The 27,085-nt window shown below is 46.9% G+C and overlaps 3 protein-coding genes and 1 long non-coding RNA gene across 4 annotated transcripts; 1 reads left to right on the top strand and 3 right to left on the bottom strand.

Moving 5' to 3' along the window:
* Positions 1 to 8,051: 8,051 nt before the first annotated feature.
* On the bottom strand, positions 8,052 to 9,240 carry LOC127752966 (putative cyclin-dependent kinase F-2). Its single transcript, XM_052278417.1, has one exon. The coding sequence runs from the start codon at positions 9,227 to 9,229 to the stop codon at positions 8,252 to 8,254; it is 978 nt and encodes a 325-aa protein (XP_052134377.1). The 5' UTR covers positions 9,230 to 9,240; the 3' UTR covers positions 8,052 to 8,251.
* Positions 9,241 to 9,600: 360 nt separating this feature from the next.
* Positions 9,601 to 10,269, top strand: LOC127752967 (putative cyclin-dependent kinase F-2). The gene has a single exon (XM_052278418.1). The coding sequence runs from the start codon at positions 9,601 to 9,603 to the stop codon at positions 10,255 to 10,257; it is 657 nt and encodes a 218-aa protein (XP_052134378.1). The 3' UTR covers positions 10,258 to 10,269.
* Positions 10,270 to 11,693: 1,424 nt separating this feature from the next.
* On the bottom strand, positions 11,694 to 14,463 carry LOC127752968 (uncharacterized). Its single transcript, XR_008012453.1, has 4 exons — positions 14,108 to 14,463; positions 13,206 to 13,273; positions 12,949 to 13,111; positions 11,694 to 12,281 (listed from the first exon to the last, which is right to left on the bottom strand). It is a non-coding gene; the product is annotated as an uncharacterized LOC127752968 (long non-coding RNA).
* Positions 14,464 to 20,454: 5,991 nt separating this feature from the next.
* Positions 20,455 to 24,566, bottom strand: LOC127752837 (sulfate transporter 3.1-like). The gene is made up of 11 exons (XM_052278273.1): positions 24,201 to 24,566; positions 23,740 to 24,119; positions 23,563 to 23,628; positions 22,521 to 22,634; positions 22,294 to 22,410; positions 22,060 to 22,186; positions 21,647 to 21,933; positions 21,322 to 21,512; positions 21,123 to 21,208; positions 20,918 to 20,994; positions 20,455 to 20,810 (listed from the first exon to the last, which is right to left on the bottom strand). The coding sequence occupies exons 1-11, from the start codon at positions 24,544 to 24,546 to the stop codon at positions 20,622 to 20,624; spliced, it is 1,980 nt and encodes a 659-aa protein (XP_052134233.1). The 5' UTR covers positions 24,547 to 24,566; the 3' UTR covers positions 20,455 to 20,621.
* Positions 24,567 to 27,085: the final 2,519 nt, after the last annotated feature.

Here is a 27,085-nt window from a genome sequence, read left to right as displayed (position 1 = left end):
TGATATTTTCATTTTTAATGACATCATAAGCTCGCTGGGTCTGCTTGAGATTCCGTTAAGTGGGAGGTCCTACACATGGAGTAATATGCAATCTGATCCACTGTTGGAGCAACTTGATTGGGTGTTCACTTCTTCCAACTGGATTAGTCCTTTTCCTAACACTCAAGCTTTAGTGATGGCTAGAAATACCTCTGACCATGCCCCCATAAAGGTCCAAATTGCCACATCTATCCCGAAGTCAAATGTCTTTCGTTTTGAAAACTATTGGATCCACCAATCAAGTTTCCCAGAGCAGGTTGCAAATGCTTGGGTGGATAATGGTTCCCTTTGGGATCAGGCCAAGATAATTTCAGCAAAATTTAAAAGCCTTCGCAACTCCCTGAAAAAATGGAGTTCCTCCATTTCCAAGTTATCGTTGACAATAGCAAATTGTAACAAACTGATTCTTTTTTTGGACAAACTGGAAGAGCACAAACTTTTAAATGTCTCAGAACTCTGCTTCAGATTAATTGTAAAAGCCCAGGTGGCTAATCTTCTAAAATGGCAGGAGAAATACTGGAAGCAACGTTTTAAGCAGAAGCTGGTTCTTTTGGGAGGAAAGAATACAAAATTCTTTCATGCTATGGCCACTGAGAGATACAGAAATAATGCAATTGCCTCCTTGCATGATTCAACTGGTAATCAAGTGGTTGATCATGAAGGAAAAGCTGTCATCCTATGGGATGTCTTTAGAAAGAGAATGGGGGTGACTGATGAGCCAAAAATGGTGTTTCAACTTTCTGAATTAATAGAAGATAAAGGAGACCTGACTTCTCTTTGCAAGCAGATAACAACCAGAGAAATTGATGAAGTAATTAAGAAAATGCCTGTTGACAAGGCTCCAGGTCCAGATGGCTTTAATGGTTGTTTTTTTAAATCCTGTTGGGGTATCATTGCTCAGGACTTTTATAGGCTATGTGCAGATTTTTGGGGCAATTCGGCTGATATCTCTGCAATTAATTACTCTTATATTACCCTTGTCCCAAAGAAGACTAGTCCTCAAACCGCTAATGACTTCAGGCCTATTTCTTTGATGAACTTGTCTGTGAAGATTCTTTGTAAAATTTTTGCTGACAGACTCCAAATTTTGATGACCAAGTTTGTGCACCAAAATCAGTGTGGGTTTATTAAGGGGAAATCAATTCAAGATTGCTTGGCTTGGGCTTTTGAGTACATTCATCAGTGCAAACATTCAAAGAGGGAAATAGTTCTCTTGAAATTAGATTTTGAGAAAGCATTTGATACAATTGAGCATGACGCAATTTTAAAGGTGATGACTGCTATGGGGTTCCCTTCTCAATGGAATGAGTGGATGACTAAAATCTTTTCTTCGGCTTCTACTGCTGTACTATTGAATGGAGTACCAGGAAAGTTTTTCAAATGCAAGAGAGGAGTAAGACAGGGTGACCCCTTATCCCCTCTTTTATTTGCCCTGGGAGCAGATCTACTTCAATCTTCGATTAATAAAGCACATATTAGGGGAATCCTGAAGTTGCCTATACCTGTAATTGGTGATAAGAACTTTCCAATAATTCAGTATGTTGATGACACTCTTATCTTCTTGGAAGCTTCTGCTCCCCAACTTTTTGCCCTGAAAGCCATGCTTAATTCGTTTACACTCTCCTCAGGGCTTAAGGTAAATTACTCCAAGTCATGTATGATCCCTCTGAATTTGACTGAAGAAAAGGCCAATCATCTTGCCTCTACTTTTGGCTGCAAATTGGGCTCTTTACCGTTCACTTATCTGGGTCTGCCTCTTGGAACGACTAAGCCAAAGGTGGTGGATTTTTCCCCTCTCACTGACAGGATTGAGAGAAGGTTAACAGCAAGCTCAGCTTTCCTTTCATATGGTGATAGACTTACACTGGTTAATTCAGTGTTATCTTCTCTGCCAACCTACTATATGTGCTCTTTATCACTGCCGGTCTCAGTGATTGAATCAATTGATAGAGCCAGAAGACATTGTCTATGGAGAGGAAATGATCTTAATTCCACCAAAAAAATCTTTAGCTGCCTGGACTAAAGTATGCAGACCAAAAGATAAAGGAGGCCTTGGAGTTATTGATCTCAAAATTGAAAATAGAGCTCTTCTGATGAAGCACTTGCACAAAGTTTATAATAGAGCTCAGGTCCCATGGGTATATTTAATTTGGACAACTTATTATCCCAACTCGGTTCCTAAAACAGCTAGAAGCTGTGGGTCTTGTTGGTGGAAGTAGGGATGGCAATGGGTCAGGTCAGGCACGGGCAGAGTGAAACCATGCCCGGCCCGAGATCCATGTGCCCGTGCCCGACCCACGCCCGTAAAACCTATCGGGCAAAATCCCATGCCCGTGCCCATGCCCGTCGGGCACGGGCATGCCCGATGGGTACCCACTGGGCTTGCGCCCGCCGCGTCGCCAACCATTGCCGCGCCGCCGGCCGCCGCCCATGTGCGGCTGCGTCGTTGGCCGCCGCCTGCGCCGCTGGCCATCGTCCGCACCGCCACGCCGATGGCCACCGCCCGCGCCGCCCGTGAAGTAGAGGAAGCAAGGAGGCGGAGCGATGGTGGAGGAGGCCGGCGGCGACGAGGAAGCGGAGGAAGGGAGGAGGCGGAGCTCGACGGCGGCCTCCGGGAGACGACGTGGAGTCCTTAGAGCTGCCGCCGACGCCTTGAGTTGCCACGTCGCCCTTAGAGCCGCCGCTGTCGCCCTTAGAGCCACCGCCGTCGCCTTGAGTCGCAGCCGCCCGAAGTCGCTGCCGCCTGCTTCCGTCATCGCCCAGCTGCCAGCCGCAGCTGCCTTGAAGTTGAAGGGGATCTGAGAATGGGGATATTAGGTTAGGGTTTGGTTGTTAGTTGGTTATATATATGTAATTGGCCAAATGGGCCAATATGAAGGAGAAAGAAAATAAAGAGATGGCCCAAAAATCAGTACTAATACTTATATCGGGTTGGGCATGGATTATCCACGGGTAAAATTTGCTACCCAATTCTTGCCCACTAAACTTTCGGGTTTCGGGCGGGCGTGCCCATGGACAAAAATTTATACCCATGCCTGTGCCCATCAGGTAAGGTATTCGCGGATACCCAGACCCGTGGGTAAAATTGCCATCCCTAGGTGGAAGGATGTGTTCCAGTTTGATATTTTGTTCAAAGGAATTGCTAAACCAATCTTGGGTTCTGGAAGGGATATCCTTTTCTGAGATGATCTATGGAATGGTATGGTAAGATCTGTCAAATTCCCAAGGTTGTTCTCGTTTGCAAGACACAAGGATGACTCTATTTCTCAGCACTTGGCGAGAGAACCTCAAGATCAATTCTTCTTGCCATTGTCTCAACAGGCTTTTGATGAATACAATGTTCTCTTGGCTGATGTTCAAACTACTTCCCTTTTAGATGTAAATGATGGCTGGACATATATTTGGGGGTCTGCAAAAAGTATACTTCGCAACCCCTCTATAAGATTGGCTTTTGGTCACTGACACTCCCCACCGACACTCCAATGGATCTGGCAATGTAAAGTTAATATGAAGATTAAGGTCTTTGGATGGCTTCTGCTCTTGGATCGAGTAAACACTAGAGATCTACTGGACAGGAAGCACTGTGCTCCTCCAAATACTTCGGTCTTTTGTTCAACATGTTTGATTGATGCAAGAGAAACAAGGGAACATCTTTTCTTTCATTGTGATTTCAGTAAGGCATGTTGGATCAGAATTGGTTGGGTCTGGGACACTTCATTGGAGTTTCATCAAATGATTCAGTCTCAGCTAGGGATGGCAATCGGGCGCGACGGGCACGGGTAGTGCCTACCCATACCCGTGCCCGTGAGATTATTTGTGCCCGTGGGTATACCCATTACTACATGATGGGTAAGGATGGTTGCCCATGCCCATTGCCCGCGGGCGCCTTGTGCCCGCGGGCGTGCCTGTTTACCCGCCACAACAAAAAGCAGTGGAACAAAAAGTCTACAAGCTTCTAAGTTCGAATTGAACTTAAAACATCAAATATTCTCCGCCTCGGTGTGGTGTCTCTCCTCTGGCGGCGATAGAGTAAGGGGGAGAGAAATAATAAGGGAAATAAAAGGAAAACCGTAGAAAACAAAGAACGTGGCTTATGTATTCTAGTGGATTTTGCTCCTAGCCTACATGTAAGTTAGACTTCGCGGGTAAACGGGCAAAGTGGGCATGGGTAGTGATTACCCATACCCATACCCATTTACCCATCGGGCATAGCTTTTGACCCAATAAGATACCCATGAGTATAAAATGGAGAACAAACCTAACCCTAGTAGAGTTTTTACCCACGGGTAAACGGGCAAACGGGCACAATTGCCATCCCTACTCTCAGCGTTCGGCTTTCGCGCATAAGTGTTCCATGGAGAATTTCCTCTTAGCAACCTGGAATATTTGAAAAGAAAGAAATGGACTTATCTTCCAAGGAATTCAGCCTTCTGTTGCAAATTGGCTAAAGAATTTGAAGTCTGATATGAGCCTACATTTAATTAGGCTCAAGGAGAATTTAAGACCAATGGTTCAATCATGGATTGATCATCTGTAACAGTCTTAAGTTTTTATGTTTTTTTGTTATTCTTCCCTTTGTACATAAACTATTTCCTTTTTAATTTTACAAAATTTAACCGTGGGGGACTCCCCCACTGTCTTCTGATCAAAAAATATTGTGCATCCGCTGAGCCGTATCACAGATGCTGTAATGAAATGGTTCGATGGGAACATAGCATCAACCCTGAAATCTTTATCAATGCATACGATTGCTATGTCAATATGACGTGTTAGATTTATTTTGATCCCAAAATGGACGCTAGGATTGCTGAGATGGATCCGATGAATGATAATGAGGATGGTTTCACCGAGTTGGTATGGCAGGATATGTTGATAGACAACTTCTATGAAAACGATGTGATTCTTCTTTGTGCCTGAATGTTCGTTTATGTAGTTATATTTGTTGTCCTTTGTTATCAGCTTCTTAAAATGGAAGTGTACTTACCATTTTGGCAGTGTACTTACCATTTTGGAACATTTTAACGAACACCTGATATTGGTGAGTATTTTCAAAACGAAATGAATCACCCGTGCAACCGTGTATACATATAATTTCCTGGTTTAAGACTATTTTGCAAAGAACTAATCCATTTAAGGGCGCGGCAAAGCCGCGCCAAGTTTTCTAATTAACCACCTATATATTAACACTTCATATTTGAGATGGTTTCTCTCATGTATTGGCCATACACAACACGTTGTTCATCCTTTCCAGAGTGAGCACAATAAATCTCCAGTAAGCAGTGATAACACCAAGATGAGGGGATAGGCATGAAAAAAAAATTTTTTGAGTCGCTGTCAGTGAAGAACATAGGTCAGAACAAGTGCAAGAGCCATCAAGATGTATCCAATCCCCTGGTCAATCGTCTTGCCGTCCGGCCGGCCGGAGCTCCGCCGTCGGCGAGCGTTCGCCGCGTGCATCGCCTCCGCCGCCGCCTCCCTACGCGCCGCCGGCGAGAGAACGGCGGCAAACATGAACAAGAAAAGCACCAAGGCATGCGCGCCTGAAGATGCCATGTGTATACAGGAGATGATGATGAAGCTGAGTAGTTTGCTGCTGGCTACTTGGTAGTGTGGTTGATGGTTTGTGATCCTCAAGAGGGTTTATATTTATATACATTATGCAGAACAGACTAAGTAAGACAGCAGTTCATGATTTTTCAATTCAGATTCAGTCATGGCTGGCTCTCCTGCACGTACGTCTGTTTAATCGTTCTTTTTTTTAAAAAAAATGGATGATTGTTTGTTAATTTTTTGTGGTTGGAAAAGAAGTCAGAGTCATGAAAAACACGAATCGCATGCTTTAGTTTTATTCAGACCCCTGCACGTACTGTCGCATGAAACAGAAACTCTACTGCTTTCCGTTTGCAGCATCTTGATTCTTGAATATCCTGACATCTAAAACTTCAGGAACAATGTGGTAAAAAATATTTAATAAACTTAAATGGAGACGGTACACTTACATTGAAGGTGGGCGTTCATATTCTTTTTCATAGCGCATCACTCCAAATAATCTGAAGTCTCAAAAAAAATTTAAAAACAACTCTGAAGGAACTGATGAATTCAGTCTTGTAGCTGCTTGGTTTGTGCTTCACTTCAATAAAAGATTCTCCCTAAGAGCAAGTCTAATAGTACAACCCACTACTAGCTCCAATTCATCGATAGCCAATCTAATAGCCAATTCATACAATAGTTGCTTACTATACTATTAATATATGATCCCACCTGTTATACACACAGTGTGTTTTGGAGTCTGTGCTGCAGCTGGCTGCAGATCTGTAGCCTGCTGCTCTTCTCTCTCATCGTTTATCTCATTAAAATATGTTTATAGCTGGCTAATAGCCTGCTATTGTACCTGCTCTAAGACTTGATAACTTCTTGATATAACCCTTTCTCACAATAGAACTACAAGTTTCAAAAATATTGAACTCCTAAATAACCATGATTTTCAGGGACGCATATCACCTCGCCAATTAATTAGATGATCTTTCCTTCTAGGCACACCTCTCCAAACGAAAGCCTTTTTCCCTGACAAAGCAATTGAATTTATTGCTTGATACGATATATTCAACTAACCATACATAAACGGTTTCCCTTAGATTACATTAAACAAAAATGAGTTTTTCAAAGAATCAATTAAGCCTGGTCTTCAGTTGGGAACTGTCCAGTTTCAGGCCTCTGCTTATTTTCATTTTTTTGTACAGTCATTCATATTTGTAGGGATACATACCTCTATTTCAGTGACACAGAGGGACAAAAGGTTGCAATAATTTCAAAAGGCTCAGGATGAAGAGCTCTCTCTTAGGTCAATTAGTTGTACTGCTATGCATAAAAGCAGGCCTTTTTATTCAGAAGTTCTTGCAATACAACATGACAGAAGAGCAGAAGACACAAAAATTATACTTCTTTGCATGTCATGAGGCTGACTAAAATCAAGCGCATCTAAGAAATAACTATGGAGTGGGCGATGTGCGAGCAACTAAATCCTAGCCAATGGCGGCAAACTTCAACGGTGCTAGATTGGTGGGAGGCTACCGCAAACATACAAGAGACACCTAAGAAGGCACTCCGCACTTTGATGTTGTTGGTCGCCTGGGAGATATGAAACGAAAGGAATCGCAGAACCTTCCAACAGAAGGAGCTTTTAGCTACCTCTCTTTTAGCCAAGATCAAGAAAGAGGCCAAAACTTGGGCCTTAGCAGGAGCGAGAAGTCTTAATAGCTGGCTTTCTTTTAGTTAGCTCGGACCAAAGGTCCTAGGTCCTTTCTTTTTTTCCTTTCGCTTTGTAAAGTTCTCCTTCTCTATTCAATGAAATTGGCGCTCGTTGATTCGTTCAAAAAAAAAAAGAAATAACTATGGAAAAACACCCTTGGATCTGAAAAAGAGAAATTGTTGTTCTTCGTCAAGAAAATTAGTAAAAACCAGGGAGTCATCAAGTGAAGATTTTTGTCAGCACAGTTATTTTTTACTGTCCAGGAGTTAATTTTAATCTTCTTTTCTCTTGTTATTTTACAGTTCTCACAAGGTTTTCTGCAAGTACCTGCATCAGTTATTTACCAGAGCTACTATGGCTGAAAGAGCTAGCACACAAATTCAGAAGGAAGATATTATTTTTTTTACTACAAGAGTAGCACATAATTACTACGTTGAGTCCCTGACTTCATTTGTATGTTTCTCAATCCCGGCCAATCGATGAGTATAGAGTGGAAATATTAAAGCACAAAAATTTCAACCGAATCAAATGAGGCCTAAAAGTTCAGAATATGTTAAAATAGTCTGAATCCCAACTACTATATTCAGCTAACTCGTGATTTGTGAACCTCCTCTCTGCTGTAAATGAAGCCTGAAAATACACCAGCTGAAAATGTAGCCTGCAAATTTAGTTTGTAATGGTTTTCTTTAATCAAGTAACAGTTAAAACAAACTTGGCACTAACCAACAAGCTGATGATTTTATTGAACAAACAAGGCCTTGAATTGTTATCTACAAATTGAATAGGATTTACATAAACATGGTTACAGTGAATAACCAGAGAATAAAATTACATTGATTGCATCAATCAACAATGACTGACAAGGATGAATGATCAGGCCTAACACAAGACTACCAATCAACAGCATCAGTGCTAAGTTACAGATTGACTACAGACTTGTGTGCCTTCTTCAGTCCTCCCAATCTAACCAAACAGAGGCGCGAAGCCGGCGAAGTTTGCTTTCTTGGGCTCCTCGGCGAACCACCGGTGATCCAGCGCCTCCGCCGCCGTCATCCTCTTCTCTGGGTCGAACGCCAGCAGCCCGGACAGGACCTCGCGCGCCGCCGGCGACAGCTCCGGCAGGACATCATAGAAGAGCTCATTGAGCTGGTCGTCCAGGTTGGCGGACAGGTCGGCGAGCAGCTCCTTCTCCGTCATGTCGCCTCCGAACAGCGGCGCGCCGGTGAGCAGCTCGCCCATGATGCAGCCGAGCGCCCACATGTCGACGCCCGGGCCGTAGCAGTGGTTGCCGGCGAGCTGCTCCGGCGAGGTGTAGGGCAAGGTGCCGACCAAGCACTCCTCGTATGACTTCCCGGCGGGATTCTCGAACGTCGCTGAGCCGAAGTCGCAGACCTTGAGGTCGCCGAAGCTGTTGAGGATGTTCTCCGGCTTGATGTCGCGGTGGATGACGTGCGAGGCGTGCATCTTCTTGGCGGCGCCGACGAGCTGCCGCATCATGAAGCGGACTTGCTTCTCCGGCCGGGCCCTCGGTAGCTCGTCCCGGAGGCTGCCTCCGACGAACTCCATGACGAGGAAGACGTCGCCGGACTTGGCGTCGGTGACGACGTCCTTGATCTGGACGATGTTGGGGTGGCCGGTGCACGCGTGCTGGCAGGCGGCCTCGACCCTGACGGCGTCGAAGTCGCGGGCGCCGTGGGGGAGGTGCTTGAGCGCGACCTTGTTGCCGGTGCGGCGGTGGCGCGCCATGATGACGACGCCGGAGGCGCCCTCGCCGACGACGTCGAGCTGCTCGTAGTCGTCCACGCTCGCCAGCGCGTACCTGCGCGGCCTCTTGGCGCCGGGAGTGGATCCGCTGGCGGACCTCGGTTCGTCGTCCGGCGCCGCCGCGCGCTTGCGAGAAGCCGGTGGAGCAGGTGCAGGTGCGGGTGCAGGCGCCGCCATGATTCGGAATCGGAAGCAGAGGAGATCGCAAAGTCAAGGAGGAGGAGAGCGAATCAGCGATGCGATGGATGGGGAAGAGAGGACGAGATGGAGGCGTGGATTTATACGCATCGCATCGGACGGTCACGACGCCGACTCCGGTTCGTACTTCTTTTTGATGAAACTGAATAACACACCGACTCGGACTCGTCGCGTTACCGCGCCCACGCGGACTCCGATCCAACTCCAACTCCGACTCGGATTCGCGTGAGCTCGCCGGCCATAAAGCCATCCGTCGTCCATTGTCGCAAGCCCTCGCCTCCTCGCCATCCCTTTCCATTCACCTCCTCTCTTGCCGCTCTCGCCAAGACCTACTCGGCGCCTTTGCTTGCATGGCCGCTGCCGTCGCCATGGCGTGCAAGCGCCCGGCGCCCGATGGCGGCGACGCCTTCCTCACCGGGGCATCGCCGTGCTGCAAGAAGCCCCGGCCGCTGTTCACCAGTATCTTCAACTACGAGTATCTCCACAAGCTCGGGGCGGGCAGCTATGGCGTCGTGTACAAGGCTCACGACCGCTGCACCGGCGAGACGGTCGCCGTCAAGTGGGTGCGCCCCCGGCGTGGCCTTGCCCACGGCCAGCCGGCCGACCTCGCCGCGTTCGCCCGCGAACGTGACTGCCTCGCCGCGTGCCGCGGATACCCGTCCATCGTGCAGCTCAGGGATGTCGCCGCCAACCCTTCCAACTGGGACGTGTTCATCGTCATGGAGTTCGTCGGCACGAATAGCCTCCGCGACTTTATCGCCGGCTGCCCCTTCTCCGAGGGCGAGACGCGCGTGCTGATGCGGCGGCTCCTCGCCGGCATCAGGGCGATGCACCGCGCCGGCATGGCGCACCGCGACATCAAGCCAGGCAACATCCTCGTCGGCCCGGGCTTTACACTCAAGATATGCGACTTCGGGATGGCCACCACGGTGCCGCCGCCGTACGAGCCGTACATGTCGGCACACTCCACTACAACTCGCCGGAGCAGCTCACCGAGGACGGGCTGAACGGCCAGTACGACGGCAAGGCCGTGGACATGTGGGTGGCGGGCTGCGTGATGGCTGAGCTCCTCACCGGCGGCAAAGCGTTCACGTCGGAGACGGCGAAGGAGCACCTCCTGGAGCTGGTGGAGCTGAGAGACTACGACATCGGGTCCAGGAACTCGCTGGCGTTCGGCGGCCTGCGGTGGCTGTCGCCGGCGGGGCGCGAGGTGCTCGCTGGGCTGCTGGCCTTCGACGGCCACAAGAGGATGACGACGGAGGCGGCGCTGGAGCACCGGTGGTTCACGGAGGAGGCCGACTCCCCTGCCGTCCTCAGCTGCCTCGCCGCCATAACTTCATGAGGAGAGCTTGTAATTGGGTCGTCAAGGACGCAGCATTTGTAGTGTCATTCTTGTAATCTTATTCTTTTGTAATTATAAGAGTATGACACCCTCAGCTTTGAAGCAATATGTGTAAACTGCAACTGTGATTTGTAATACAAATTAGTCCCTCTTTTTCAAATTATAAGATCATAAATTCGATGATATATTTTGACCAATAATTTATTTCATATTAAGCTATCAACAACTATAAAATTAACATTACATTAAAAAATGGGAGTAGCTATATTTATGGCACTATATTTTTCACCAAAAAATCGTTTCTACTATACTCACTTCGGTGGGACAATTTTGACCTATAAGAAGAACAATAAGAAGAACAGAAAGAAATTGCCCTTTCTATTTTGCTTTTAAAAGTAGAGTTTCTTTGCTTTTCATTTTCACCTCTGCATGGATGAAGATCACAACCATGACTTCTGCTTGAGCTACCCTGTAGTCACAAAGACCTTTGTCTTGATAACATGCTACATTTCTTTTAGATCACATATACTCTCTCAAAACTATTTGTTTCATGTTATATTCTGATAACTGAGTCACTGCCTTATCCTTTAGATATTAAATTCTAAATTGAAGTCTACCATAGCTCAAATTCAAGGGGTTACATTCTTATGTTCTGTTTCTTCATAACACAGGTTTTTTTCTGTTCATGACCTTATTTACGTTTTCTTAAGTTGACATGGAGTGCTGGGACTAAAAAATGCAGGTGCAGAACTGGGATTTTAACCACTGTACGACTCAGTGAGAGAGCAATGCTCAATTGCTCATGCCAAACAAGGTTGTGGTAAATGAGATATCACAAGACGATGGATTTGGTGATAAGTTATATTATTACCTTCACTGAAAACATTGTCTTACTTTCTATTTATTACAAATAGTTAATTCTCCTTATTTCACCATTGATGCTAATCTCTAAGTATTGATAATGTAATATCTTTGTAAAGAAAACATATTTTATATGAACCTCTTATTGTTTTCGTAAGGGGGAAATAAAGTTAATCTCTCATTGTCAGTAACAAAAGCAACTGAGTTTGATGGTATGTAAGACTAGATTTATCGGGTAAGTTAAATGTAAAATTTTGTGATTATGTAGCCCAATTTTTTGTTTTGGATATAGAGATTTAGTTATTATCAATTCTTATTTACCTGACTTCATAATTAACAGTGCACTGGGTCCATCCAATTGAGCTGGCCTAAGTATACTAATGCACGGCAAAACCGCGGTTATTTTCTAGTGTTTCTTATTCTAAGGAAAGATATGGAAGTTGGCTACTCCGCAATTTGTGCCTGTTAATATTCCAAGATTTCTTGAAATGGTAAATTCGTAGCAAATTCATTTACAATTTTGCTATTCATGTTCAAGTTTGGCCGAAAAAAAAAGTCAGGTGAAATTGCGAAAGCACCACTGCTTGTTGTTCAAGCATAAATCACCACCTCAATTCTGTAGACCTAGTTCTCAAAAAAAAGAACAAACTCTATAGATCGTTTTTTTTTAAAAAAAAAAAAAACTCTGTAGACCTTACTGATGCTACAAGATAAAGCTAAAACTGTCTCACCAAATTGATATGGTCAACATCTATACCTGTTTTGTGTAATTTTTATCTCATCATCATCTTGCCCCTACGGATATCCTTCCTCACGAATGACCATCATCTGACCAAAAAGGGCCAAACAAAAACATTCAGATTAGTGCAAACCAAGAGGTCAACTGCTGTCAGCATCCACTTAAATAATCAGCAATCGTACTGTTCTCAGCTGCCACAAAGTACTGCGAGAGAACTAGGCACTCTGCGGTTCATCTCTTTTCCCAATAAGAACCACACCAGAAAAAAAACATTAAAAAGAACCAGACAAAATCATGTTAATCCTGTACCAGTCACAAATACAGTGATGCGCACTGCTCTCTGTAATACTAGGCAGTAAAAAAGCACTGGTACATAAGGCATAACTCCAGTCAACAATGAAGTCAATGATAAACTGCAATTGATAAATTAGCTACTCTTCGAGATACCATACCATATATGCCATAAGTTAAGCAAAAGATATTCACTTCATTTTCTGTATTGTACAGTAGAATTCCTGGAAGTGCACTGAGGTTACCAGCGAGGGGTCATAGGCAGTTAGGCACAATTTGACCATCTCCCTTCGCATGGCGTATTCGATACATCTAGGATCAAGGATGTAAAAGTTTTGAAATTCAAAAATATTGTCTTGGCCATTTAGTCTTATCAGCCAATCAAAATGAATATCATGTCATAGAGCTTTTTCAGTTTGTAACATTGGTTTTCTACAATATATTCAATCAATAATCAAAGCATACCTCTGATTGTGGAACCCTTTTGGATCTCAATATTGGCACTCCCACCGTTCCATCAGACTTCTTCAAAATAAAGGTTGCAAAACGGACACAAGGAAGATTTTGTACTTCTGTCATCTTCCCAAATGAAGTCTAGTATCTGTCTTACATGTATTAATTGTTCCACCTGTCATAGAAACACAAATAGGTCTTATTTCATATAAAAAAAATCTCAGTATGGAAGCAACCACGCAGAGTGTTGCTACTTTCTCCTGACCTACATTTATCGTGGATTTCCTTATTTTGAGGTTGATTGTCAACTTTGCTCTTCTTGCCGTGCAGCTTATATCTGAAACAAAAAGATATCAGAAATGAAATTTAGCTGCAATTGAAAAAAATAGCCTCATGCACAGGGAAAAAATTATAACAATTTAACATCCATTAGGAGAGAGATTTTAAATGTTGTGCTATAACTAATCAGGTCTCAGTGTCAGCTATGAACTGTGTGCTTTGTAATTAGATCTACAATGATACTCCAGGGAAAGAACAGAGGAACAAAATTGATGTTGGTATAGCTTCATCAAATGGTATATCGAAACCTGCATTGTGTCAAAGAAGTGTATATACACAGAGCAAACTCAGGCCACACTAATTTTCTCGGATCACACTAACAGATAAGATGAAGCATAAATAAGGCCGGAGTACATAACAATAATGAAAAGAATGCTATGGGCCAGCAATAATTTTTCAGGTTCTGTTTTAGTTGATGCTCCCTGCTAAATGTTAATACTTAACCTTGTACATTCAAGAAGATTGAAATGATCAAATATTGTCCCTTCCCAACCAGAGTTTGCATCAAATTCTTTAGCCTACTGCCTGCTAAACTCCTTTTTATCCGGAATGGCTGTCCTAGGAGAGACCATCAAATGGTATTAAGATTGTCTAGTGCTAATCTCCTCAATTTAACCAAGACTAATTAGGTTTTCTTGGGAAGATTTATCCCAACCAGGATTAATTAATTCTTCCGATACAGCCATCGATGGCGCTGTATCTGGATCTTGTTTGCTCCTCGCCCTGTGTTTTGCACATAACAGTTGCTGCTGGTAGAACAACAGGAACTCATGGCGGAAAGAATCAGAGGACCGAGGAGGAAGAGGGGAAGGAGGAGACTGGAGAAGCTGACCTGGAACCTCTTGGCGGCGGCGGCGGTGGCGGCGCCCGCCATGATGTCCTCGCCGCCGGCGAACTCCACCGTCTCGGATTGGGCGGCGCTCTCTCCTCCCACCTCCACGTCGCCCCGATCCTCCCTCCTCCGCCGCCGCCGCCGCTGCATCTTCCATCTGCTTGACAACCATAGAGACATATCGTCGAACACATAGCTTACTCTGGATCAGCTCGACCGTAATAAACAATTGGTGCCATATACACTAATACAAATCAACCAAGAACCAGTCAATGATAATTGATAGACAAATGCGAAATTGTGTGGCATGCAGATCGATCGAATGGACAGCAACGACGGGTGGTGGTGGGGGTGAGATTCCATTCCACCCAACTCAACACACACACACCACCACCACCTGCTTAAGAACCCCAACCCAACTACTCCCGTTCCTGCCTCCTCTGCGCAAAAGCCCTAGCCCTGCTCAACACGGCTCCTGTTGGTGGGCCCCACCCCCAGGAGGTTTGAATTAAAAAAACGAAGAACTTCAGCCAATCAGGATCGCTCTCACCCTTCGCCAGTAGGACAGACAAAACCGCATATACTAACTGTTTGGGATGCCACGTCAGCAAAAGTCGGCAATTCTTCTAGCTACGAAATCCCCCAGCAAGAAGAACGCTTTTCATTTCATTTGCATTTCCTGCGGCTTCTCTTATCTCCAAACTCTCCAAAGACCCGGGCTCACATCAACATCACCGCTACAGTGCAGGATCGGAGCGCCGCCGTATCGAGTCGGAGATCCATGGAGACCTATCAGCCAGGGCGCCGCCGCTGCCTCGCCGCCGACCACCACCGTCGCGGCATCGTCGTCGCTGCAGGTACAAGCTGCTACCCCTACGCCGCTAGTCCCTACAGCATGGCGCCGGCGAGCTTGTCGCGCCACATCGGTGCGGGCGGCGGCGCGCTGAACACGGCGTTCACCGGGACAACCAACGGCGGCGGCGACGCCATCGGCCCCAGCTCCTATAGCTTGAGCTTGCACGGCCACACCGGTGTGGGCGGCGACCAGATCACGGTGTTTGCCGGCGGCGACACGCTCGCCGCCAACTTCATCAACTACTCCTACTGCTTCGCAGCACCGGTTCCTTACTCTGCTCAAGATTGGCACCACATCGGCGCGGGGGGCGACTACAACATGGTGTTCCCCAGCATGCCTTACTTTGCTACGGCGGATCTCCATCACATCGGTGGAGGTGGCGACCACAGCACAGTGTTCTTCCCCAACATCGACGCCCTCGCCATGAACGCTTTCAGCCTCGCCGCACCAAACCAGCACTCTGCTGTGGAATTCTACTACAACGGTGCAGGTGGCGGGCAGAACATCAAGGAATTCTACTACAACGGTGCAAGCGGTGAGCTGAACAACGAGGAATTCTACTACAACGGTGCGAGTGGTGTGCAGAACATGGTGTCCCCCAACATGGACACCCTCACCACGAACGCTTTCAGCTTCGCCACATTGGGCCATTACTCTGCTATGGAATTCTACTACAACGGTGCAAGTGGTGAGCATAACATAGTGTCCCCCAACATGGACACCCTCACAGCAAATGCTTTCAGCTTTGTCACACCGATCCATTACTCTGCTGCGGAATTCTACTACAACGGTGCAAGCGGTGAGCAGAACATTGAAGAATTCTACTACAACGGTGTGAGTGGTGTGCAGAACATGGTGCCCCCCAACGTGGACACCCTCACCACGAACACTTTCAGCTTCACCACACCGGGCCATTACTCTGCTACAGAATTCTACTACAACGGTGCAGGTGATGAGCAGAACATGGAGGAATTCTACTACAACGGTGCAAGCGATGAGCAGAACATGGTGTCCCCCAACATAGACACCTTCACTGCGAATGCTTTCAGCTTCGCCACACCGGTTCATTACTCTGCTGTGAAATCCTACTACAATGGTGTAGGCGGTGAGCAGAACATGGTGTCCCCCAACATGGACACCCTCACCGCAAACACTTTCAGCTTTGCCACACCAGCCCATTACTCTGCTGTGGAATTCTACAACAATGGTGTAGGCTGTGAGCAGAACATCGAGGAATTCTACTACAATGTTGCAAGCGGTGAGCAAAACATGGCATTCCCCACCATGGACACCCATGCAGCGAACATTTTCAGCTTCGACACACCAATCAATCACTCTGCTGAGGAATTCCACCAAATCAGTGCAGGCGGCGAGCAGAACATGGTGTCCCCCAACACGGACAACCTCGCCATGAATGCTTTCAGCTTCGCCGCCCCGTTCAATCACTCTGCTGCGGACTTCCTCCACCACATCGGGGCAACCAGTGAGCGGAACACGGTGTGCCCCAACATTATCGACACCCCCCTCGCCGTGAATGCTTTCAGCTTCGTCGCGCCGGTCCATTACTCCAATGCCAATGCAGACCTCCATCTCCATGTGGTGGATGCCGGCGATGAGCAAGACAGGGTGGCCGCCAATGTCGACGCGCTCGGCATCCCACCAGCACCACCATCTCCAGCACCGGCAAGCATCACCAATGTCACCGTGAAGAGCGTGTGGCGGGAGAACTGCACGGAGCAGTTCAAGCTCGTGGTCGACGCGCTCAACCAACCTCGTCGCCACCTCTACATCGCCGTCGACATGGAGTTCGCCGCCGACGCCACCACCAACATCCGCCGAAGGCCGGTAACCTCCACCGGCTGCTACCATCACCTGCGTGAGTTTGTGAATCATGGTGACATAGTCCAAATGGGGCTCACGTTCGTGTTCGTCGGCGACGGCGAACAATCCTCCTCCTCCTCGCCGCCGCCGATAACACTGGAGATCAACTTCAAAATCAACATCAAGGCGCGCAAGTACAACATGAAGTCGATCGCGTTCCTGTCCCGTCATGGCCATGATCTGAGGGAGCACCGGAGGAGGGGCGTCTCGCCGCGGCGCGTCTACGAGGGGCTCCTGCGTCACCTCCCGTTCGGCGACACCTCAGTCACCTGGGTCGCCTACCACGGCGACTACGACTTGGGTTTCCTCCTCCGCCTGCTGCAACGGGGAGGCCGCCGCCACGGAGGCGGCGGCCTCCCGCGTCAGCTAGCCGTGTTTCTGCGCCGGCTACGGGAGGATTTCCCGGCGTTCTACGACGTCCGCGTGATCAGGCAGATGCTGGAGGATCATGGCTTCAGCGGGAAGCTCACCGGGCTCGCCGAGCACCTCGGAATCCGGCGTACCGGCGGCGCCGCGCACCACGCCGGCTCCGACGCGCTGCTGACATTGTCGTGCTTCTTCAAGATCTTCAGATCCCTCTCAGGACAGCAGCTGCATCAGCTGGATGCTCGGCGAGGGTTACTCGCTGGGTTAGAGGAGTGGAACATGGCGATCAAGTGCGCTCGCCACATTGACGATCACACTAGAAACATCAAGGTGATCGAGGTGGTGGCAGAAAACTTGGACGAAGAGGCGCGACGAATCGGAGAGCTGGTTGCCAGCAACTTCAGCATCATTGGAGTAGATGTAAATCAGGTAGTAATCCATCCTCGATTGGGCAGGAAGGGTTATGAAATGATCATCGCGTTCATGAACCCTGAAGGAATGTTGGCTTACGGGCGTGCCTGGAAATTCTGCATCAGTCGTTTTACGTCAGACAGCAATGGCTATGTACTGAATCTGAAACAGCTTGCTGAACTTATGCAATCTTGTGGAGCAACCAACAACCCTGATGTATCCTGGGTGACATTCCAGGGATCAGATGTGATCTACAGACTTATCAGGTCAGCCAATGGTGGTGTTATTCCTTCATTGATCAGCGGAGAGAGCTACTTCCCTAGCTTGTATGATGTCGCATTGATCGTTGGTGGATTCCATGGCATCGGCACACTCGCTACAACTGATCGCAAAGTAGGTATTTTTGATGTTGCTCGAGCGCTGAAACTGAAGGCCATCAAGGCCGACAAGGAGGCAGAGAGGGTTCTTCTTACTCTGAGATGCTTCATGAGATTGGCAGAACTGATCCCCTGATTTCCCAGAAATGGCGTCGGCTGTCCAATGGTATTAGCTTGTGGCGAGCTTCCGCGATGCTGGAGCGTTCAATGTGCAGTGGTACCAAATCCTTGCTGTGACTGTCAACATAGTGTTTTAGCTATTTTGCTGATGATACGAACTTCTTCTTCTCAGACTCATACGAGTGAACTTCATATATGTATGTAACAGTGTGATTTTATAGCTCTAATTTGTGCTTATATGACTTTCCTTACAACTTGTACAAATTCCTAGCTTGGAATATAATAATAAGGGTGTACATACGTGAATTGCTCTGGGTTTGTATGCTGGTGAAAAAATATAGATTAATTAATTGGATGTTGATGGTGGATGGAAACGAAATGCATCACGTTGTTCTTCCGTTTGGACTGTTTTTCTTCCGTTTGGCTGGAACATGTTGGCATCTAGCATCTGCCGTTCGATCTCTCCGTAGCTTACAGCACTTACTTTTTTCTTTTCAACAAGTGCCAATCGAAATTGAAGAAAAAGAGAGCTGTTCTACTAAAAATTAAAACTTTAAACTCGAAATTAAAAAATCAACTAAAATTTAAAACTTTCAACACGGAAATTGAAACTTTCAAATCAATTTTAAAAATCTAACAACTTAAATTTGAAATTGTCAACTCAAATTTCGAAACATTTAACCCAATTTCCAAAGTAAAACTCGTAACTCAAAAAATATAAAAAGAACTCTACCCAAAATTTTGAAACTTTCTACACCAAATTGAAACTAAAATTAAAATTTTTTAAATAAACTATTTATTTATTATTCTATTTTAGAAAGCCATTAAAAATACCAAGAAGTAGCCTTAATTATACGAGACTTTTTATGTTCCTTTAGGAGGTACCACGAGGTAATAGGTATCACGAGGTACCACTCACATCCCATTGTTGGTTAGAAAGGGGTAAGATGGGTATCAGATATTTCTACAGGTAGGAGTCCTCGCGGAGTCCGCCTTGCACAGCCGTGTTAGGTCGTGCTCGCGGAGGGAGACTACCTCGCCGGTGCGCGCGTCGCAGATGTGGTAGGAGACCATGGTGGAGGCGGAGGTGACAAAGGATGCGTGCCGAGAAGGAGGAGAAGGCCGGAGCGGTCGGCGGCGGCGTGTAGGGGTAGCATCCAAGGCACGCCGGGAGGGAGATGTGGGGCGGCACGGTGAGGACGGAGGCCCGCGGGACGTCGTTGCGGCCGACGGAGATGTCGGCCCACCACGTTGGGGATTGCGGCCAGGATGGCCCAGGGGCTCCTGCGCCGGCGGTGGCATGACTAGATTTTTCGGAGGAATTCAATCGGTTAACAGGTCCGTGTTTCCACGCCGTGTCCGAGATTGTGGAATTCACTGCCGCTGCCGCCGCTCGATGTGCATGCTGAGCTCTGCAGCGCCTAATCGGAGCGAGGAGGCACCACCGGAGTTGAATTGTTCACATAGCCATCAATTTGCTCTACTGGTTGGCCACATATAGGAGGTTGTTTGCACCAGCCAAGGTGAGCAAGGAAGCAGCGCCTCGCTGTCGCCATTGGAGCCACAGCACCATGCTTGCCGCTGCCACTGGAGCTGACTAGCGTGCTTCGAAAAATCTAGACGCCTGAATCTTCTCCCAAGGGTGGGGCAAATTTTTTTCTTAAAAAAAATGAGCAAGAACATTGGACGACAATGAGTAGAACTTTGCGAAAATTTCACTGGCATATGCTAAATGGCGTAAGTGGGAGGAGGGTGGTCATAAGAAAAGAAAATAGATCGGAGAGGAAAGAGGAGGCAGCCCTGAGAGAGCGCACGGGGAAGAGGGAGGAAGCGGCGGCGCCGTACGGAGGGGAAAGGAGGGCGGTCGGAGGTTCTCCCGAAGTCGCTGCCGTCAACCGATCCGCCGCCTCCAACAGGCTGCCCACGAGCTCTACGATGCCTTCCCGCTGCCTCCATCAACCAGATTTGGCGCCCGGCGGCGGCGGCGGCGGCCGGATTTGGCAGCGTGGAGCGCGAGCGGTAGAACGGGCGCGCCGAGGGGAACAGGATGAGCGGGGAGCGGGGCCGTCCGTGCTTCGACGAATTGGGTCCAGCCGTCCAGATCAAGCATGCGAAAATACCTTTATGCCCTTTACAAGCTCGGCACCTGGTGGGATCGAGGAGCGGTACCAGGAGGTACCGAGTATTCTCGTCCGTCAGATGACGCTAGATGGACGGCCATGATTTTGTACCTGCCTTCGTCGAGGAATCACAGGTAGTTTCACTAACTATTCTTACACGTGGCCATCAAAAAAAAAAAACTATTCTTACACGTGCGTATCTTGATCAAAATCGGATTCTTTTGCTGACATTGCCCTTGTAGTAAAAAAGCACACCATAAAAGATGAGACCCTATTCCAGACTACTCATTCAGGAATCTACTGAACATTCTACTCCATTTCAGAGTTTCAGACCATATTTTTTTCAGGAGATACTGGTGTACTGCACATTCTATTACAGAGTTTCAGACCATGTGTTCAGGATCTACTACACATTGTACTACACCCATTCCTACTCCTATCTTGCAGTTTTGCTGCGCATAGTAGCATGCCTCGCTCACTGTCAGGAAGATCCACTCCTCTCCGATGAGCCCGAGAACATTTGATTTGTCCAATTTCCTCATGATTTCACTCCCCGGGTTCGCCAGCGCAATCTGCAGACACAACATCAGAAAGTAATTCAGGTGATATATAAGCCTTGAAACCAGAGATTTTAAGCGATTTGAGGTGCTAATGCAGCTATTAGTTTGCTCCTCCTTACCTGAATGCTACTCCTGTCTAGGTTCTTCTTGAGATCTTCCAACATCTTCGTGCCGCTCGTGTCGATGCTGGCAACGGCTGCAGGAAAGACATTGGTTGATCAGCCCTCATGCAGAAATTCCCAAATGAACAAGTTGTTTCAGGTTCAGTGTTTCAGAGTTCAGATATGTGTATTATTTCAGTCCAGCTGTACAAGAAGAACTTACCACCCATGTCCAAGACTACACACTTCAAGCTCTCCAGACCCTCGGCCTTGATCCGGTCCTCCTCGTTGTCGATCCACCGCATGATCCTGAACACAACACCAGAAATTTGCTGTCAAACATGAGATTCTCCAGACAAAATATGTTTGTCAGATATTGTACAGTGCAAATGCACTGTAGCATTTACTCTCTTTTTACACACCTCTCTCGCAGGTAGCCTGAATTGGCGAAGTAGATAGGTGAGTCGATGCGAAGCACGAGCAATCCCGGCACGGCCTTCGCCACGGTGTACTGGTCCATCCTCCTGAAGTTCGTCGAGTTTGGCATCTTCCCGAGGACCGTCGTCTTCGGCCGTGCGATGAACAATAGGATCCGGAGAATCGATATCCCAACCTGCAAAATCGCACAAAACCACAAGTTTGATCACAAATGTTCAGAACGACAAGCTTCAGAGAAGTATGATGATGATGTCAGTCTTGTTCAGCTCAGCTCAGACTAGAGAAAGCTTCGGAGCATGTGCTACTCACTGCAATGGCGAGTCCGATCTGGATGTCGCCGAAGACGACGCCGAGGTAGGTGCCGACGCAGACGCAGAAGTCGATCTTGTCAACCTTCCACAGCCGGACGGCGGCCTTGTAGTCGATGATGCCGATCATCGCCGAGATGATGATCGCCGAGAGCACCACCAGCGGGGTGTAGTGGAAGAGCGGCGTCAGGAACTGCAGCGTCAGCATCACGGCCACCGCCATCACCGCGTTCGACATCGGCGTCTTGCACCCGGCGTTGTGGTTCACCGCCGCCCTCGAGAACGGGCCTGCACCACGCCAGCCATGGAGATCGGATCGATACAGTGATCAGTAAGAGCTCACAGAGATTTTTGTCGGAAACATAACAGTGACTAATTTGTTACGGAAGAGAAGAAGAAAAATCTCTTGTATACCAGCTGTGAGGTAGCAGGAGGTGCAGGAGCCGACGATGTTCATCGCCCCGAAGGCGATCATCTCCTTGTTCCCGTCGACATTGTAGCTCTTCAGCATTGCGAAGCTCCTTCCGATCGCGATTCCCTCCTGCAATTTTATGCAGACACGTTACAAGCTCGGTGAGTTGTCTGACATAGCCGATGTCATTTCTGACGAAAATGGAGTTCAGCTGAAAGAGTGAAGCGGCTGCTTACGGCGAGGCCGATGATGCCGGTGATGATCCCGGTCCTGAGAGCGACCATCGTGTGCGGCGACGACAGGAGGAGATCGCGCGCCGACGGCGGGTTTATCCCCTTCTTCAGGTACCCAATCTGTTAATTGTTCATGATTCAGTCACATTTTTATCACTACTGATCAGTGCAAATGCGTTATGTTTCTTGGAAATTAAAGTGATGAGATCTTTTGTTTTGCTCGTGCTCACCACCGGGATGCCATGGCGGTCGCCGTGGATGAGGTAGACCAGAACGCTTCCGGCGATGACCGACGCCAACGGCGCCATCGCTGATAGCAAGAACCACTTAGGCTTCCTCTTGCTCTGAATGTACAACAGATTATTACAAAAAATAAATAAATCAGCTTTGATCGATCAGAGCATCAGAAATTCAGAACATTGGGTTTTCTTGACTAGCTAAATTAAAGATGAACTGAATTCAGGGCAAAATGCCAAATGGATATAGTAGTCTAGATTACGTCTATGATTTTGTCCTGGATCATGTGCTGATCGATTCGTTTGTCCTAGTGCGACATGATGCACGGCTCCAAATATCTCATGGAAGTATATATTCCTTGGATCCATCACTGACTGTCCGGTAGCAATAACGATCTGCAGCTAGCTTATTCTGTCCTATACTAGCACAGGTTCAGGACCAGTACTGACAAATGAACCACCTACCACTACTACTACTACAATCCTGCAAAATTCTAGTAACTTCTAGGCTTCAAAAGTTAAAATATCAGGACCAGTCACCATACTGCTTAGTCTGTTTGGAGAGTTTTTAACAGCTTCTGACAGCTGCAGATTCTCTTAGATTCTCCAGCTGCTAGAAGCTCCCCCAAACAGTCTAGATTTTTACCAAGATTTTGGAAATATGTAGTTATAAAATCCAAAAAAGAACTAGACCCAGCTTCTTCAGATTCTCACCAGCTGATTTTTAAGATCTTAAGCTCCCCAAACAGCGCGCTAGTCCTACTACTCTCCCCAAATCTCAAGCATCCAGCTCTGGATCCTACCATAGTTTTCACGTTTACATTGTATATGTGGATTACGCTACCTATTTTCCCTCACTGCATATATCCGGCCAGTTACTACTAGCTACACTTGATTATATTTTGGCTTCAAGATTTACCAAAACCTGACTTCTTTCTTAGTATATCATTATCATTTATTAGTTTGATCTTTCCACTTTTTTTTTAAAAAAAAACACAATCATACTAGTAGCTGAGATGAAAAAGGCAGCACTTACGATGTAGCGAGCGAAGAGGAGGAAGATCAGGAAGCAGCACCCGACCACGATGCTCTGCCATCGCCACTGCCAACCCAACAACACAACACAACCAAGTTAGACACGGATCGAACACCGGAGACAACAATGTCGCCGCGGCGGCGGCGGCGGCGGTGGCGGTGGCGGCGGGCAGCTGACCTGGTGCGACTGCGTGACGACGGAGCGGACGACGGCGACGACGTCGGTGGAGGTGGTGAAGTGGGCGAGGCCGAGCATCCCCTTGAGCTGCTGCAAGCACACGATGGTCGCCGCGCCGGCCATGAAGCCGACGATGGCGGCGTGCGACAGGAGGTCCACGAGGAAGCCCAGCCGGAGCACGCCGAGCCCCGCCTGGAGCACCCCGGCGAAGAACGTCGCCGTGAACGCCAGCGCCGCGTACAGCTCCGGCTTCTCCCCCGGCGGCGCCTCCTTCCCCAGCGTCGCCGCGAACAGCAGCGACGCCACCGCCGTCGTCCCCACCGCCAGCTCCCTCGAGCTCCCCATCACCGCGTACACCAGCGGCGGCACGAAGCTCGAGTCTGCACCCACACACAAACACCCATCACATCAACAATGGCGCGCATGAAGAAGGTTGGACGGCGGCGGCGGCGACGACTTACATAGGCCCATGATGGGAGGGAGGTCCCCGAGCTTGGCGTAGCTGATGCCCTGCGGCACGGCGAGGCTGGCGATGGTGACGCCGGCGACGACGTCGGACCAGAGCGCGGCGAGCGAGTACGACGGCAGCCACTCCAGGAACGGGAACACGTACCGGAGCGCGGCGAGGGCGCGCCGCCCGCCGCTCTCCCGCGCCACCGCCCGGAACGGGTCGTCGGGGAAGAACGTCTCCATCAGGTTGCCCCCGATCGTCCTCAGCAGCGGCTTCGGCGGCGGCACCGGCACCCTCATCGTCGCCGCAGCCGCCGCCGCTGCCGCGGCGTCGACCACCTGCTGCTGCCCTACCATGGTCGAATACCTGGTGCTCACGTGCCAATGAACTTGAGAATAAATTGAGCGAAAACAGGTTACACATCTTTGCAATTTATAGAGCTCGTGTTGGAATAAATGTCGAACATACTAGAACTATTTGGTTACAGCTAGACTGAGAGTTGTAATAAGTGGTAAGGGGTCGAGTTATAGTCGTCCTCTGTAACCCAATAACTCTCTTAAATAGAGAGGGGGCACCACAATATAACCATGGGGACTACAATATAGCGTAGACACGCAGGAAGATGATGGCGGCGTGACTATAGACTCCTAACGGCTAGGAGCTATATTAATTAGGGAGAAACGTCCATAATCAGAGTCCTAGAGATGTAGACTTCGGCTAAATTTCGTTAACAAATATCATCTGTTCCTATGTCGTTATTTGATGTGTCTTGGTTTATCAATGACTAAATCGATCAGAGAAGGTTAGTCATTATTCCACGACTAACTTTCGTAACAGTTTGTGTGCGTGTCAATGGCACGATTGCCGATCGATTCGTGCGATGTGGTTGGATGATCAGGCGTGATGGGGAAATTATTCAGTGTGTGAGAATTAATTACCGGAACCATACCGGAACCATAATTAATCCTTGTTGCCATTGTGGCTATTAATTAATACTTTTTCGTAGTCTGGGCTGGTGTACGGGTGAAAACGGTCAAAACCGGTAACATCTCTTCGGAAATGACGCTGGATCAGATGATAATTATCATTTAAAATACCGTACCAACATTAATACGATGCAGAAAAAAATTAGAAAACAACAAAATTTATAAATAACAAAAAAAACGATACAGTCGGAAACATTATACTTTATACAGAAACGGCGGTCAGTTGACTGGGAATTTTTGTGACCAATTTCACCCCTACGCTGGTGAATCGGACATAATCAATCCGTTGCGGACATAATCTGTCGACGGGGGATACCCGTAGACCGGATATAGAGGGTACTGGGGTACACTGGTACGAGGATCTATGTAATACGACATCAAGCAGACAGAAAACAAAGATTATACTGGTTCAGGCTCCTTGATAGGTAATAGCCCTAATCCAGTTGATATGGGATTATATGATGGAAACCACAGATTACAAAGGTAATAGCGGAACTCGATGATACCGACGAGATTGTAATCGAACAGGTTCGATTAGACTGTGGTGGATGTGTTGGCTATGAGATTCGATGCCTTATGTCCTCCCGGGGGTCCCTTTTATATCGCAGGTCAACTGGTCTCCAAGTAGGACTCGGAGTCATCGGACCCGGCACGATACAATGACGATCCAGTTCTGTCCGAGTAGGACTCCTTCCATCTGTGAATTCCGTGATGAATTTCCTTAACGTATGCCAAAAATGTCCGTATGCGCGCAACTATACCATATCGATATGTGACGTATATCGAAGGGTAGAGGGTATACCTTACCCATAACCCTGACATAATCAATCTGTTTATATGAAGTTAGTACTACACTCTGAGGTATCCGGATCAGATTATACAATGGTGTACATGGAAAGCTTTTAGGTGGCAGGATAAGAATATTTAAGGAAACGGTTATGAACAGGTCTCATTTACAAACACACTAATGAGTTAAAAATGGATTTACTTTTTGTGGAGTTTCATGTACTTCTCTATTCCACAAAATACATGTACTGCTATTTGGCGCACACGTGCGTTCCCAACGATACAGTAAAGATTTTTACGTATTTTTTAAAAGCATTGAGGAAAATAACATGCGACAATAATCTGGTAAATAAGGGGATTCTAGGTGAAGTTGTGTCGCGTAATACAGCTTTTTTTTTTGGTGGGGATATTTTTAAGTTGGCAAAATCTAAATCAAGAGGCCTCTCGTTTTAGTGCTAACGAGAGACCCTATCTAGATGCCTTAACTGTAAGTAGAAAACATATTCCTATCACCTATGTTTCAAATAAAATTTTCTCTTAAACTACTCATCCGATTTATGATCCTATTACATGGTTGTGTTCGTAAGAATTAAATCTTTACAACACTCACATGATTATATTTTGATGAAAAATTACAAATTACTACTTTTATAGTATATTTAAATTACTTTTAGATTTCAATAAATTACTTCTTAGACATATAAAAGTAATTTCAGTAAAGCTTAAAAGTAATTTACATATATTATAGAAGTAATTTAAGACAAAAAGGAAGTAACTTTGTCGTGACATTAAAAGTAGATCCGTTATGGAGGTAAAAACATGAGTCTATCTAAAAATTAAATTTAATCAGTATAAATTATGGAATTGACTAAAAAAGATAATAAAATAAACAACTCACAACATTATGATTGTACAATAAGTAATTTAATCAAATCGAAAAGTAATTTATATATATGATAAAAGTAACTTCCATATATAATAAAAGTAATTTACAACGTATATATTTCTTTTATCAAAATATAGTCATGTTCTTGTTGTAAAGATTTAATTGCAACGAATACAAATGGTGTAATCGGATTATAAATCGGATAAATAATTTAAAAGAAAAATCTATAAGTAGAAA

This window comes from Oryza glaberrima, chromosome 10, assembly GCF_000147395.1.
Source record: "Oryza glaberrima chromosome 10, OglaRS2, whole genome shotgun sequence".
Classification (NCBI taxonomy): Eukaryota; Viridiplantae; Streptophyta; class Magnoliopsida; order Poales; family Poaceae; genus Oryza; species Oryza glaberrima.
Note: the sequence above shows the minus strand (reverse complement) of the source record. Positions and strands in the feature narration are given on the sequence as shown.